Source organism: Calliopsis andreniformis, unplaced genomic scaffold, assembly GCF_051401765.1.
Source record: "Calliopsis andreniformis isolate RMS-2024a unplaced genomic scaffold, iyCalAndr_principal scaffold0048, whole genome shotgun sequence".
NCBI classification, from domain to species: Eukaryota; Metazoa; Arthropoda; class Insecta; order Hymenoptera; family Andrenidae; genus Calliopsis; species Calliopsis andreniformis.
The window spans coordinates 831,411-846,261 of NW_027480457.1; the positions used below are offsets into that span (position 1 = coordinate 831,411).

The 14,851-nt window shown below is 37.4% G+C and overlaps 1 protein-coding gene across 1 annotated transcript in view; it reads right to left on the reverse strand.

Moving 5' to 3' along the window:
* Positions 1-355: 355 nt before the first annotated feature.
* LOC143187527 (ciliary microtubule associated protein 1A-like) overlaps positions 356-14,851 on the reverse strand; it is a 53,472-nt gene continuing 38,976 nt past the window's right edge. Inside the window, exon 4 of the mRNA XM_076391744.1 lies at positions 356-614. Within this exon, the coding sequence (XP_076247859.1) occupies positions 356-614 (259 nt within the window). The remainder of the gene's footprint in view (positions 615-14,851) is intronic.

The window sequence follows — 14,851 nt, forward strand, 5'->3', positions numbered from 1 at the left end:
ACATTAATATTGTCTTACTTATACACAACGCAGGTACACTAGTGCAGGCGAATCAACACTAGAATTTTACCCAATTCAAGGGGTCCCCCGTTAGGAGTGGGAATAGGCCCGATAACACTAACGCGTAGCTCTAGAGGCCCGCTATCAAGAGTATACTGTCGGATAAGTAGTACACTATACAGAAATGTGACTACTTATGAAAACAACACTGTGTTTGTTCTGTCTTGTATGTAGTATATTTTAAATACAAACAAGTTAAAGGGATAAAAAGTAACAAACATTTTTATAAATCTACAAAACAATATTTTATAAATTATAATATATTATTTTAATAGTTCATAAAATTGAGTACATCTTAATCTTCATCTAAATCTGTAATAGGTAATCCAGCACATTCACTATGCCTGATACCAAATGAATACATAGGCGCCCGTCTACTACCATCGTACTGTGGATAATATTGTGGTCCAGGACTAAAATCTATGTCTGCCATGGGGGATCTCCACTTCAGACTAAATGCTGGAGCACTACGTCTTACAATATCAATATTTACATTTCTATAAGCTGCTGGTCCAGGGCCTATATGTTCTTGTTTTATGTCATGATAGCCACCTCTATAATATAGAAATATAATTCATTTTTATTATTATGAAAAACCTAACTTATCTACTGAATATTTCTTGTTATTGAGAAGTGATTCTCTTGTTAGAGGTCCCAAAGCTGTAGCCGCAATTCACCCAATCGTAGCATGGTCGTAACATCATAAGCGAATAAATATCATCTTTGCGTCGCGAAACAATGAAAACAAACAATGCGAGATTTTTCTAAACAGAAGAGTAACATTCAGCGTCACTTTTCATGTTACCACGTGCAACAATGTGTCTCGTATGAGGGTCGCTAGAAGTCTGACTTAATTAAGGAGCTCAAATTAGTACCTGCCGAAAGTTGAACAAATATTGGTGAGGAACAATCTTCTTCTGAAAAAGATCGCATTTTTGCTCCAATTGTACAAAGTGATTTCTCGTATGTCGAGGAGCTTTTAGACTTCGTGTCTTTACGTGGTACAACAACAGGTGTAGATCTCTTCAGTGCAGTAGAAAACACTATTCGAAAATTTGGCACTGCCTTTTCCAAATGCTCTGCAGTGGTAACCGATAGTGCGAAAGCCATGACAGATACCAAGATAGGACTCTATGGGCAACTTAAAAATCGCAATTTCAAATTTGCAATGATACACTGTATCATTCATCAGGAATCGTTATGCGGAAAAGAAATTAAATTATCTTTCGTCATGGAGCAGGTTACAAAGATAATCAGTTCTATTAAGGGCGGCAATAAATTTCTTTCTCATAGGAAATTTATTGAATTTCTTGAAACGTAAACGCTGTTTATACTGATGTTCACCCTCGTTGCAAAGTTCGCTGGGTCAGTGCAGCGAAATCTTTAACCAAATTTTTTCCTATAAGAAAAGAAATTTTTCTTTTTTTGCAAGAAAACCCAAATATAAATTCAGTCGAATATTCTTAATTGTTAACAGATGTGAGCTTCTTTTGTGAACTCTCATTTGTAGTTGACTTCACTAATCAGTTAAATATACATATTAAATTTAAAATTGCAAAAGCCTACCCAAAGAATTTCACAATTATATAGTCACATCTATTCCTTCCGTAGAAGACTAATCGTTTTTTAAAAACATTTCGAAAAAAAAAACTTTTTCTTTTTTTTTCTTTTTTTTCTTTCTCTCTCTTTTTTTTTGAAGAACTAGATGAAGGATATAAATACTCAGCATGGGGCGAGAACAAAAAATATTAGACTCGATAATGGAACGGAATTTACTTTTCAGTCATTTAAAAGTTACTGTAAAACTAAAGGTATTAGATTACAGTATACGAACATATACACGCCGCAGCAAAACAGTACATTAGAAAGGATGAACTGGACACTAATGGAAAGAACAGGAGCAAAATTTATTGAGACAAATTTGGCTAAGTATTTATGGGAAGTCGCAATCAGATGTTCATTGTATGAACTCAATAGATGTCCATCAAAAGCAAATTCAAATATCACACTTGCAAAAATATGGTATGGAAAAATGATATAACCAAATTAAAAATTTGTAGGAGTAAGGCATAAAGAGTCATCTTACCGAGACATAGCAAATTGGATCCAAGGGTTAATCCAGGAACAATGGTTAACGTATGTTCTGTTCTGCGCGCCTTCTCTCGGTGGTGTATAGCGTGACTGTGTTCTGACATTTTGTATCAACAATAGCACTATTCATTATATTCAGTCGTTATATTTACACAATCACGTGTGTTTATTTTACTGCATCCTACAATATTCTAACAAAGTATCACTTTTGGATCTAGTAGAATAAAACCTTATTTTTCTTACTTGTCCATTTTATGAAATTGGATAGTTGATAGGAAGAAATAGATATACATATGTTGAGTTAAAAAGAGATAGAGGCAGGTTAGAGGGAGATAGACAATGGCAATACAGCACGAAATGGTGGACCTAGAGAGGCGTCAGTAGTGTAACGTCCCTAAAGCGATGCTACGTTTCCATGGAAGAGCGGCTATCCGATGGACGAAAAGTAGGGTTCGTGTGGCGTGCGGTTAAGGAGTTAAAATCCAAAGCTTAGATCTTTCTTGACATTAATTTATTCAGTAAAACCCTATTCTAATTCTAACGTAAATACAATACTAATGCCTATTCTAATTCGTTAAATATTTATAAGAACAAATAAGGTTAATTATTATGTACAGACGAGGTTATGTTGATCGTAATCGTTATGGGATATACTTCTATCATTTATCTCGATAACGCGAGAGTTAGGTTATGTGTCTATGCTTAAAATTCGTAAATAGAAGTTAGGTTATGTGTCTAAGCTTTTACATTCGTGAACAAGAGTAATTATGCTGTTATTAATTATTAATCCGTATTAATTGCGGTAGAGGATCCTCTATTTTAGACGATACGCAGTGTAAGTGTGTGTGTGTGTGCAATAGATCTTGTCTCGTATGCCCTGGTCGCTGCCGAAGTTATAGGTGGCTATAACCTAAGAGCGGTCTCAAGGTTTCATGAAACATATAATCTTTGCTTGATTGCCTAAGCATCCGTAAGCCCTTCGTTATCTTTTCTACATCAGTCGCTACCTTGGAGAAAAGACTCTTCAGGAGCGGTCTTAGAAATGCGTCCGACTAGGAATGGCTTCTAGCGCTTGTTGGCAAGCGATTCGTCTGCCTACGGCAAGCACGAACTCTATATTAAAGGAGCATCAATTACTATTTGGTAGAACGGTCGCTACCCCTAAAGGAGCGGTCTCGATCTTTAGTGTATCAGCTACCTCCAAGATGTCGCCCGTACTGCACTTGCTTAGAATCGTCGTAGTGCACCTGTCATAAAGTTACTCAAGATTGAACCTGTAAAGGAGCATCGAATACTCTTGATCTCTGGAAAACGGTCGCTACCCCTAAAGGAGCGGTCTCGATCTCACTGGACGAGTATCTCAGCTGCCTCCCAGATCTTCGTCTATTCGGAACCTGATGCCAGAGAGAAGTGTGTTCCTGCTGCTTTCGCAGCTCCTTATATACCCGCCAGTCGGAGTTCGCACATGCGCAGTTGTTCTAATTCTAATGGCGCTCTTATTCTAATAGTGACTGTTTTAATATGAAAAGGTACGAAATATGTTATACTTATATGAGAATGTAATTAAAATCTATAATATATAATGTGTGTCGTAATACAAAAATGTCTATTAGTAAATGGATGAACAGAATACGCGCTTATATACAGTAATAAGATAGAAATAGAAAGAGATAGACATATTTACAATAAGATGGAGAGAGACAGCGATAGTAGAGAGAGATAGAGTGAAATAGGAAGAGACAGAGACAGAGTCGTGGGGCGTTACAGTAGCGTAAACTCGAATTTGTTCGAGACCATAATTTCTGGTAGCCTTTTTTTCTGTGGCGTTGCTGAATTCTTTATCCCGGCTGTACATTTGTCGCATCGACAATTTCCCTTAGAATTAGGGGAATTAGCAGCACTGGATCCAAAGTATTTTAAAACTTTCCAAACTTGATGACACGGATCTCCATCCGACAGGTTCTTATGATTTATAAGTGATGGGACTGCTAATCGGGTACTGATATTTCTGTCTATTTGAGCTCGGATTTCTTTAGGAGCAGTCTATGATCCAAAATTGTTGGCCGGGTCGGGGTTATTGGGAAAAATCGAGAATTTTCGGCTCACAGAAGGGGCTTGACGGTGATGATTAAAATTGTCTTTTGTTTCATAGCCTTCGAGAGAGGCTTTGGTTTCGGGAACGGCAGCTGCGGTTCCGGGAGCGGCTTTGGTCTGGAGGGCCGTTCTGGTTTTGGAATCGGTCTTAGTTCCAGGAGCTGTTTCTTTAAATTGAAATCTGTCAGTATATAAAAAAAAAGAAATTGAAAAAGTTTTAAATAGTGGTTATCAATCCTAGAACATATTCTGGGATAGGAAAAATATGAGCATGTATCTGGATTAATTCTTCCAAAATTTCTAGTTTAGTAAGAGAAGTGCGTTGTCTCACTATACGACTCAGCATGTTAACGTCTTCTTCAATGCTGTGCTTTCTTGCCCTCTTCTTATACTATTTTTGGAAGCTACTAAAAAATTTCTGGGGCTTCTGGTTGGTTCGGTTGCTTTTCCTGCTTTCTGGTTGATCTTGTTGTGGTTTTTCGTAGGGACTCTTGATATGCTGAATTTCTGCGCACGGCACACATCTACCCGTTAGCCGTCGGGTGCACCTTGATTGCGTTATCTTACGAGCACATGTCGCAACGACGTTGCAGAGAGGTTATAGGGGTAAAATAAATAAGCGGAGCTTTTCTTTTTTTTGTCTCTTTTTTCCTTTTTCTCTTCTCTTCAGCGCAAAAAAGATAATGGCTATATTTTTCCATTTACTATTTTCTAACCGGGATGGGCCTCCCAATCTTTAGGATAGGGACATCCCTGTGGTCTAGGTTGCTAAGCGTTTGCTGGCATTCTCCGCAGTCTATCATCATGAGAAAAGCAAATAAAATTCGACAACGGAAATGGTATATGGTCATGCTTCGTTTGGGTACTCTGTGGTTTTCCTTCCATTTACTATTAAACATGGTTCACAGGTCACCCCGAAAATTTTTTCATAAAAAATACTTCCGCTACCGCTGTTTTCTTGAGACAGAAATAGTGCTCAAGATGCAAAACCATACATTATATTTTTATATTTCTCTAGAGAATAATGTATTATACGTCGTACCCTTTTATTATTATTATTATTTTTATATTCTATTCGTGGTTTTCGCCCATTTTTTGGCTGTTGCAGCAATTTTTTGCATTTTGGTTAGTTTCGTTATCTTACCTTTTTGCATCTTAGGATAGAACAACTTTCTTGATCCTGTTCATATAGACATCCTTAATCTTTCTCGGTCCAAAAGAAACTTTTACATTACTATTCTCTATGACATCGGCAGTCAGGTAACACAAACATGTTCTCCAACATTGAATATCATGGGAGTGAATCTTCTTATCGTAGTCGTATTTTTGTTTATGCTCTGATTGTTCGGAATTAGCTCGTGATATTTCTCGACGGAAATGTAGGTTGAAAATTAAATTGTCTACATAATCGGAATAGATGCCTAGGCTATCGTTCGGCAGAATACTTTAGGGTAAACATGCCTTTCTGACGAAAACAAGTTCGTGTGACGTAAATTTTGTTTCTTCGTGTGTCCTGGTGTTATAAGAAAACATTATCCGTGCTTCAAATACTCGATGAAGACATGATGATTTCTTTCGATGGAACCATTTGATTGCAGGTGAAAAGCGAAAGACCGCTATTGCTTGATCTGGAAAAACTGTGCAAATTTCCTCAAAAGGGATCCTTTTAAATTAGTACCCTGATCGGTTAAAATTGTTTTTGAGCCCCAAGTTCATATACAGGGTGTCCCAAAATTATGGTAAAAGCGGAAACATGCATATTCCTGGTGATAAAAGAAATCGAAAAGTCCTTTACCGTTTTGAGATCCGAGACTCCGTTTCCGAGATATAAGTAATTGAAGTTTCAGAAGTCGACTTCCGGGGCGCGCAGTTTAAATCCCAAACGTCAGTGCGCGCGAGCGTGCTAGTTGACAGTACTACTCTACTTGTTTCGGACGTCCTTTTCGCGTCATGTACCACTATTATTAAACTATCACTACACTAAACTATACACTACACTTTAGAGTAAATGTTCAAAAACGTCTCCTCCAGTTTCAACACACTGTCTCGCTCTTCTTATTAAGGAAAGGTGCACACGTTGTACAATTCTTTCTGCCCGCACTTCGGCAAACGTACTAATTATGCGATCGCGTAGCGTATTTTCCGAATCAATTTCGACTGCATAAACTTTTTGCTTAATGTACCCCCAAAGAAAAAAGTCAAGCGGGTTAAGATCAGGAGATCGCGGTGGCCAAGGGATCGGTCCCGATCGTCCTATCCATCGTCCTTCAAACCGCTGATTTAAATATTGGCGGACTTGTTGACCGAAATGCGGCGGAGCTCCATCCTGCTGCAATAGCATTTGTTGCCTAAAATTTAGGGGCACATCCTCTAATAATGTAGGCAAATGGTTTTGCAGAAATTGTAAATATTCTGCTGCCGTTAATGATGGCGATAAGAAAAATGGTCCTATTATTTCAGTGCCTATAATTCCAGCCCATACATTTATTTTAATAAATGGAATAGGAAAAGGGATAATTCACGCCGGCTCACACGTGTACGGGGAGGAGTAGGACTGTCAGGTGCACTGACACTGAAGACCTGATTTTGGACTATGTAGAAGAAAATCCAAGTACCAGCGTCAAGTAATTGGAACAATTGTTTGGGGTACCACACTCTACCGCTCATCGCATATTGAAGGACTCCGGTCAGCGATTGTACCATATTTGCACGGTACAGGCATTATTGCCTACCGATTTACAGGCAAGGCTATTATTCTGCCAATGGGTAATCATTGCCTACGAAGAAAATCCCGAAATGTTGAATAACATTTTATGGACGGACGAGAGCACCTTCACCAGGTCCGGTGCATTTAATAGGCGAAATGAGCACCTTTGAAGCTATGGCAACCCTTTTGCGACCAGGAGCCTTTCCTTCCAATACCGTTGGAAAATAAATGTATGGGCTGGAATTATAGGCACTGAAATAATAGGGCCATTTTTCTTATCGCCATCATTAACGGCAGCAGAATATTTACAATTTCTGCAAAACCATTTGCCTACATTATTAGGGGATGTGCCCCTAAATTTTAGGCAACAAATGCTATTGCAGCAGGATGGAGCTCCGCCGCATTTCGGTCAACAAGTCCGCCAATATTTAAATCAGCGGTTTGAAGGACGATGGATAGGACGATCGGGACCGATCCCTTGGCCACCGCGATCTCCTGATCTTAACCCGCTTAACTTTTTTCTTTGGGGGTACATTAAGCAAAAAGTTTATGCAATCGAAATTGATTCGGAAAATACGCTACGCGATCGCATAATTAGTACGTTTGCCGAAGTGCGGGCAGAAAGAATTGTACAACGTGTGCACCTTTCCTTAATAAGAAGAGCGAGACAGTGTGTTGAAACTGGAGGAGACGGTTTTGAACATTTACTCTAAAGTGTAGTGTATAGTTTAGTGTAGTGATAGTTTAATAATAGTGGTACATGACGCGAAAAGGACGTCCGAAACAAGTAGAGTAGTACTGTCAACTAGCACGCTCGCGCGCACTGACGTTTGGGATTTAAACTGCGCGCCCCGGAAGTCGACTTCTGAAACTTCAATTACTTATATCTCGGAAACGGAGTCTCGGATCTCAAAACGGTAAAGGACTTTTCGATTTCTTTTATCACCAGGAATATGCATGTTTCCGCTTTTACCATAATTTTGGGACACCCAGTATAAAAAACGATGAACGTTTTGACAATATCTTTGAATGTGGGCTCCATTAATAATACCATAACGGAGTCTTTAGTGAGGTTACCTTGGATTGTAGAAATGTAATTACGATTTCTTTCTGTGTAGGTAAGTGGTCCTAAGATATCTATGGAGATTTTATCAAATGCATCCACATTAGGGCTGCTGGAAAACCCGAATATTTGAGCAGCTCGTAATCCGAACCGAGTTGAAACTCAGTTTCCGAGTCGAGCGAGCACTCGACAGAGGCGACCGGCTCGAACGAAGCAAGCGCACAGTGGGAAGAAACGCTGAAAACGCGATTTAAAATTCTTACGTACGTATTTCATTGTTTATCATTATAAAAATGGTCATTCTAGGGGTTTTTCGGGTCGTAGAATCTAATTCTGGGGTCGAAAATTTGATTACATTAAACTTCAGTCCTATAGGTGGGAGGAAAAGTCGATAAAATAATTTTATATTTTATTTAATAGTATCATCTGATTCGGTTAGATTGTTTGAAATTGGATACAATATCAAAATTAGAAAAAATAACATAGTTAGCCTTTTAATTAAAAAAAAAACGTACTGAGCGCGAGAGAAGTTATTAGTTTCAATCTATCAAGAAGTTAATAGTTTCGAAAAATTTGTTATTTAAATATTTAAAAAGTTTTCATTCATCTATAACTATTGGGAATATTAAGTCCTCTATTACCTTACTTCCATGGATAAGGATTTTATGCACTGATACTGGCATATAGTACCAATTATAAAGCGTAACATATGTTTCACAGATTTCCTGACACAGTTTGTCAAATTCTTCGGTTCGGATTTCGTATCCAGAATTAATTGTTCTTAAAATTATGGCACATTTTTTAATTAATTCTTCGTTGATGTCAATTATTTCCGCTGATACTGATGGATTATTGAAAAATCTCCTTGCCGTATTCCCACATCGACAGTACATCAACAGTAAGTCCCATTTTAATGCGAAACCTTTGTTGCACAATTTTTTTTCTTTCATTAAACATGTCTTTATGGTTTTGTGTTACTTTCCAGGTCTTTAATTCTATCCTATACGAAATATGAAGGAACCATTCAAAGAAGCGTACATACGCATGTACAATAATACGGAAGTGCCAAATTTGTACATATCTGCATTTTCAACTCTTTCATTTACTGCTGTAATATTGTTTATTTGTGAAATTGTCGCATGGCAGATGTAGCATTTCATACTTGAAGTGTTTGATAAGGCGTTACAAACCTTTCCATCTACCATAGTTAAAAACAATGAATAATTCACAATTCCCAGTGTCGAATGAAATGAATTCAGATCATTAATTTGTTTTTGAATGTATTCCTCCTAATTTCTTGTGATTTCAGTGGATTCATGTACCCACTGTATTCGCACAGGTCTGCAAAACCTCTTTAATAAGGGTCGGGGGTTCCTCCAAATTGTACGACCTGTCACGGATTCGACTAATCTGAGAGAGACCATAGAAATAATAAACACATTGCTGCTGTCTTCTAGCTCTGCATCTTGATATCGTTGCTTGTAAGAAGAATATCCGGAACTCCCGTCGAATCCTCATTTACAGTATAACGTAAGGGCATTTGTAACTTCCTCTCCTGAAATTGTTTTTACTATGCTCTCACAGGTTTGGTTCAATAATTCTTGCAATGGGACATCACATTTACTTTCCGTTATGCTAATTCCTTTTGGGTAGTATTGTTATTTGCATTGTATAATTTTATAACAAGATGGATATAATTTGCTTCCATGAGACATAGCAATAGACCTCAGATTACAATACGTTTCTTTAGTCAAATTATGAGATAATAAGACAGATAAAGTTTTGTTAGGGGAGGGTTATGTGGGCAAAGTGAATAACGTAGACCGTAATTCAAGAATCGACAAACAGTGGAAGACTATATTTGAACTATGAGAAATACATGTTGCGCGTATCGTGGTTGTTACGAGATAGATGAACGATGCTTGCAAGAGAGGCCGCGGCAGTGCTCGAAGATACGGGAGTGGTTCCCTATGATGCCGCTAGGTGCGCAGTGGTCCGGCATGAGAATGTGACGTGAAGGCATCCTCAACAAGCTTCTTCAGGAGTCATAGCAGTTGGCTTCATTCCGACATTTTTCCAAATTCTTAAAATTCGTTCAGATCTTGTTGGAGTTGTTCCTGTGCATTATAAAAGTAAAGCTGCAGAGGCATTATCGCCTACCGCGCGCAATTTCATAGCAGTGGCATATGTAACTTCAACATTGGATGTTGAGTTGTGAAGATTTTCAGTTTTTCTTCGTTTGGTAACTTCACTGCATTCCTCAAACTGTTTGCTTGGACGTCCCTTTTGCTGTGTTTCTCTCGCTTCATTTGATGAAGTATCGGAGAATTTGAAAGAATTGAATTACAATCAATTTCTTGTGAGAGCCAAACTTCATGTTTTTTTAAAAACCGATCATTTTTGCGATGGCACTGATTTCAAAATCTAAAGTACGGTTTATTTACTTAAACCGAGTTTTTACGGTTTATTTACTTTACGACTTAAGAGGTCATCAATCGAATTGTAATCTCCAATTAAAGCTACTCGAGAAGCTTGTCCAAAAAGTTTAGTTTTAATTAATTGTACCAATCCGTACTCCGCATTTGGAGCAATCATTTGCCTTGTACTGCGACAGCTTTTTGCAAATTGATAAGCGGCTAAATTTCTGTCATCAAAAGAAGAAACTGTATCTACAGCATTTCTAATGCTCATATCTGGAAAAGCAGGTGTATTCTAATCAGCTGTTGCATTGCCAATGTTCATCTACAACCGCTCCAAATAGGTGACCTACATTCAGATTGCCGGGCGATGCCATTATGATAAATAAAATTTAAATTGCGCAGAGAATCAATTCTCGTTGCCATAACTTGTTCATTAGTACTCACTTTTATGTTAGAGTAGGTTCCACAAAGCTATTATCCTTAGATATTAAGCTTATTGTGTGCTGAATTTACCGAAATCACATGCGATTCTATATTTTCAGTTACACGGGGTGTGAAGTATTCTAACGGATGTGAACGATCCAATGGATGCTGCCGTCAAAAATTATACAGGGTGTTAAAAAAAAATCATTCAATATTTATATGGTATATAGGATACATTTTACTGAGTAAAAAAGCTTTAGTAAACATAGGTCGAAAGGTCAACCGTTTCTGAGATATAAACATTTTTGTTTGCTAGTATCATGATTGACTTACTACTGAATTTTCGATGTTTACAGAAGATTTTCCACGTGTCCACCTTCCATTTCTACACACGCTTAGCATCTTCGTTTTACAGAGTCGCGAGCTCGCTCGAAAATTCCACATTTCTGTCGAATTGTTTGACAAGCATGGCGGTTTCGGTTACATAATTCTTCTAAATCATTTATCGGCGAGGAATACATTAGGCTTTTTAAATATCTCCATAAAAAGAAGTCCAAAGAGTTTAAATCGGGGGATCGAGGAGGCCATGCAACTGATCCACCACATCCAATCCACCTTTGACCGAACACCATGTTTAAGTGGTCTCTCACATTACGCACAAAATGAGGTGGTGCCCCATCATGCATGTACCACATCGATAATCTTTCTGCCAAAGGCATATCATCCAAGTACTGAGGTAATGTATTCACCAAGAAGTTGAAATAAGCAGCACCTGATTTGGGAGTATTACAGGGCCAATAAGGCGATCTCTCATAATGCCATCCAAACATTTAACGAGAAACGGCGTTGGTGATTTGTTTGAATAAATGCATGAGGATTCTCTTCCGTCCATACGTGATTATTATGGAAATTTGTAATTCCATTTCGCGTAAATGCAGCTTCATCAGTAAATAAAATGCAAGATACGAAATTCGGATTCACAGCACATTTTGTGAGTAGTCACTGTGAAAATTCTGTTCTTGCCTGATAGTCCGGTAGAGTGAGGGCTTGTACCCGTTGGATATGGTATGGATAGAGTAACTGCTCATGAAGCGTCCTCCAGACCAGAGTAGTACCGATTCCTGTGGCATCGGATATTTTTCTTACGCTGGTTCCGGGATTTTCTTCTACAATCCTTAAAATACGATTCTCCGTATTGGGTGTCGATACAGATCTAGGTCTGCCAGAGTTTCGATGGCAAGGTGTAAGTGAGCCTGTTTCACAAAGGTGTTGGTGAAGTTTTTGAAACAGCATGTGAAAGGGAACCCTTCGATTAGGAAATTTTTCCGCGTAAAGACGTCATGCAGATAAAGCACTTCCATTAGCACGGCCATACATAAAATGCATATCTGCCATTTCTTCATTCGAATAATACGCTGACATTTTCACGATACTTTGTAACTATGTAATATCTACAATCGCCGATTCACAACTGACTGATTCTCAATGAAATCTACTGTCGGCACTTGAATAAGAACATTCAGAACGCGGTTTGTAAACACTAAAGTAAACATCGCATGCGATAGAAGCAAGTAAGTCAATCATGATACTAGCAAACAAAAATGTTTATATCTTAGAAACGGTTGACCTTTCCACCTATGTTTACTAAAGCTTTTTTACTCAGTACAGTGTATCCTATATACCATATAAATATTGAATGGTTTTTTTTTTGAACACCCTGTATACGCAATCTGTAACGTCCCTAAGACAATGCTACGCTGTCAATGGAACAGCGTAGCTACTTCGAGGTGGTCGGTTGCTTTTTATTTTTACATATTGCAACAATTAAAGAACAATGGACATTCGTCTGCTTATAACGAGCAGGAACATTTAAAAGAGCAGCATGTTCTTAATCGCTCTAGAATAGTCGCTACTCCTACAGATGTGACCTCGATCTAATCGGACTCAATACACTAGCTACCTTTAAGGTGTCGTTCGTACTGCACTCCCTTAGAATGGTCGTAGTGCAATTGTCAAATAGGTTACGCAAGCTTAAAGCTGCAAAAGAGCATCATCTACTCTTTATCTTTGGAAAACGGTCACTACATCTAACATAGCAGTCTAGATCCCATTAGATGAGTCCTGCAGCTACTTCTGAGATCTTCGTGCTTTCATAACCTCATGTTAGGAAAAAGTATGTCTCGTGCTGCTTTCGGAGCTTCAGCAAGAGTTCGCGCATGCGCAGCAGCTTGCTTTTAATGGCGCACTTATTCAAACCGGCTTTTGATAAATTACGCATTAAATATCCTATGTTTTATGAAAATACAATTAGAGAATATTGTGGGTGATATAGTAAAAAATACAAAAATAATAATGGGCTTTACAATAAGTTATACAGCGGGTAATATTAGTAACACAATATTATTGTTGGCGATGGCGTAAGGAATGGTGGGCCTAGAGAGGCATCAATAGCGTAGATTGCACGGGGCGTTACAGGGCATGTATATGTCCTATGTACATTCTTTTCCACATGCATGTTCTTTTCATTCCAAAGATCTTGAAAATTTTACAAGTGTTATCGTAAGAGATACAACAAAATGTATCGAGACTTTTTTTTGTATTCGTCCTCCTCGATTTATATATATTGCAAAATGACAAAATTCTCTTATTATTAGTTTAACATATAAACATGTTAATTTTAAAGCATTAATACTGCAAAACGAAGGCAGATTGGACAATATGTTATTGGACAGTTAATAATTAAATTGAAATATCCTATCACTCCTTGAAATTTGGAAACGTATACATGTTACAACTTATATACATTTCTACTTCAAATATGAACATATAATACCTTCTTTATATGACGTATTTAAAAGTCATAAGAAGTAAACTCTGATCTTCACAAGGCTGTCAAAAAACTGGTATACACAAATATACTCTGACTTGTGTTGCATTCGATGATATAATGTCTTATTTTGTTGCATGCAAAGTTTCATGTGGATATTGTTGCCTAGTCACGTGTTATTTTTTTTCCATCGGTTGAAGCATGTCAACGTTGACCCGCGCGCTATTCAATATCGGCCTCTAATTTCACCATAATGTTACGACCGGATGGATTGTGGCTATTGCTTTTGGAGCTTCTAACAAGAAAACTACCCCATTTAATATCAGGCTCTTTATACTATACCTTTAATAAAACAAAGTTAAATAATATAAGGTGTAGCTATAACATAAAAAATATTTTATACACTTTATAAACTTATACTAGCTTGTACGTAATGAATTATGCTATTTTGAACGAAAGAAGATATATCTTTTCAGAGAAACATCCTAAACATACAGAGTGGTAAAAAAAGGGTTCATGACTTCAAGGGCTTATATTACCTATTAAGAGGCACAAAAAATGTCTAATCAATATAGGCCCTACAATCAATCCTTTCGACGTTCAATTAACTTTTGTTATTTAAGAATATTCAATATTGTAGATGAGTCTCTTCGCAGCAAATGGAATCTAAGCAGTAAATAACTAACTCGGTTTAGAGATATCAATTCAAACTTGTCAACACGAGGTCAGTAGTATCAGCAAAAATTACTTCATGGACACAAACATAGCACAAATTTTCACAACTCATTTAGTATTAAGTGTGATAAGCACTCGGGTTATTAACACGAGAACTCTGGAGGTTAGTACGTGCGTATTTTTAACCATATGTCAAAACTGCAGGTTTTTGAAAATATACGTAGCATGTATTTACATATTTCTTTAGGTGTATTTAGCATTAACTAAGAAATGGATAACGTTTATAAAAAATAATATATCTGAAAAATATAATTGTATCCGTCATTTTAACAGCTCTCATAACTCTAGTGTCAACAATGTGGATATGGATAGCAATACTAAAGTAGAAATAATAAATGTGCATTTTATATATGGTCTATTTAATGAAAATGTTTCTTTAGCTCGGCGTTTATGGTACGTTTCCTACATTATTCACAATATTCATTAACGTG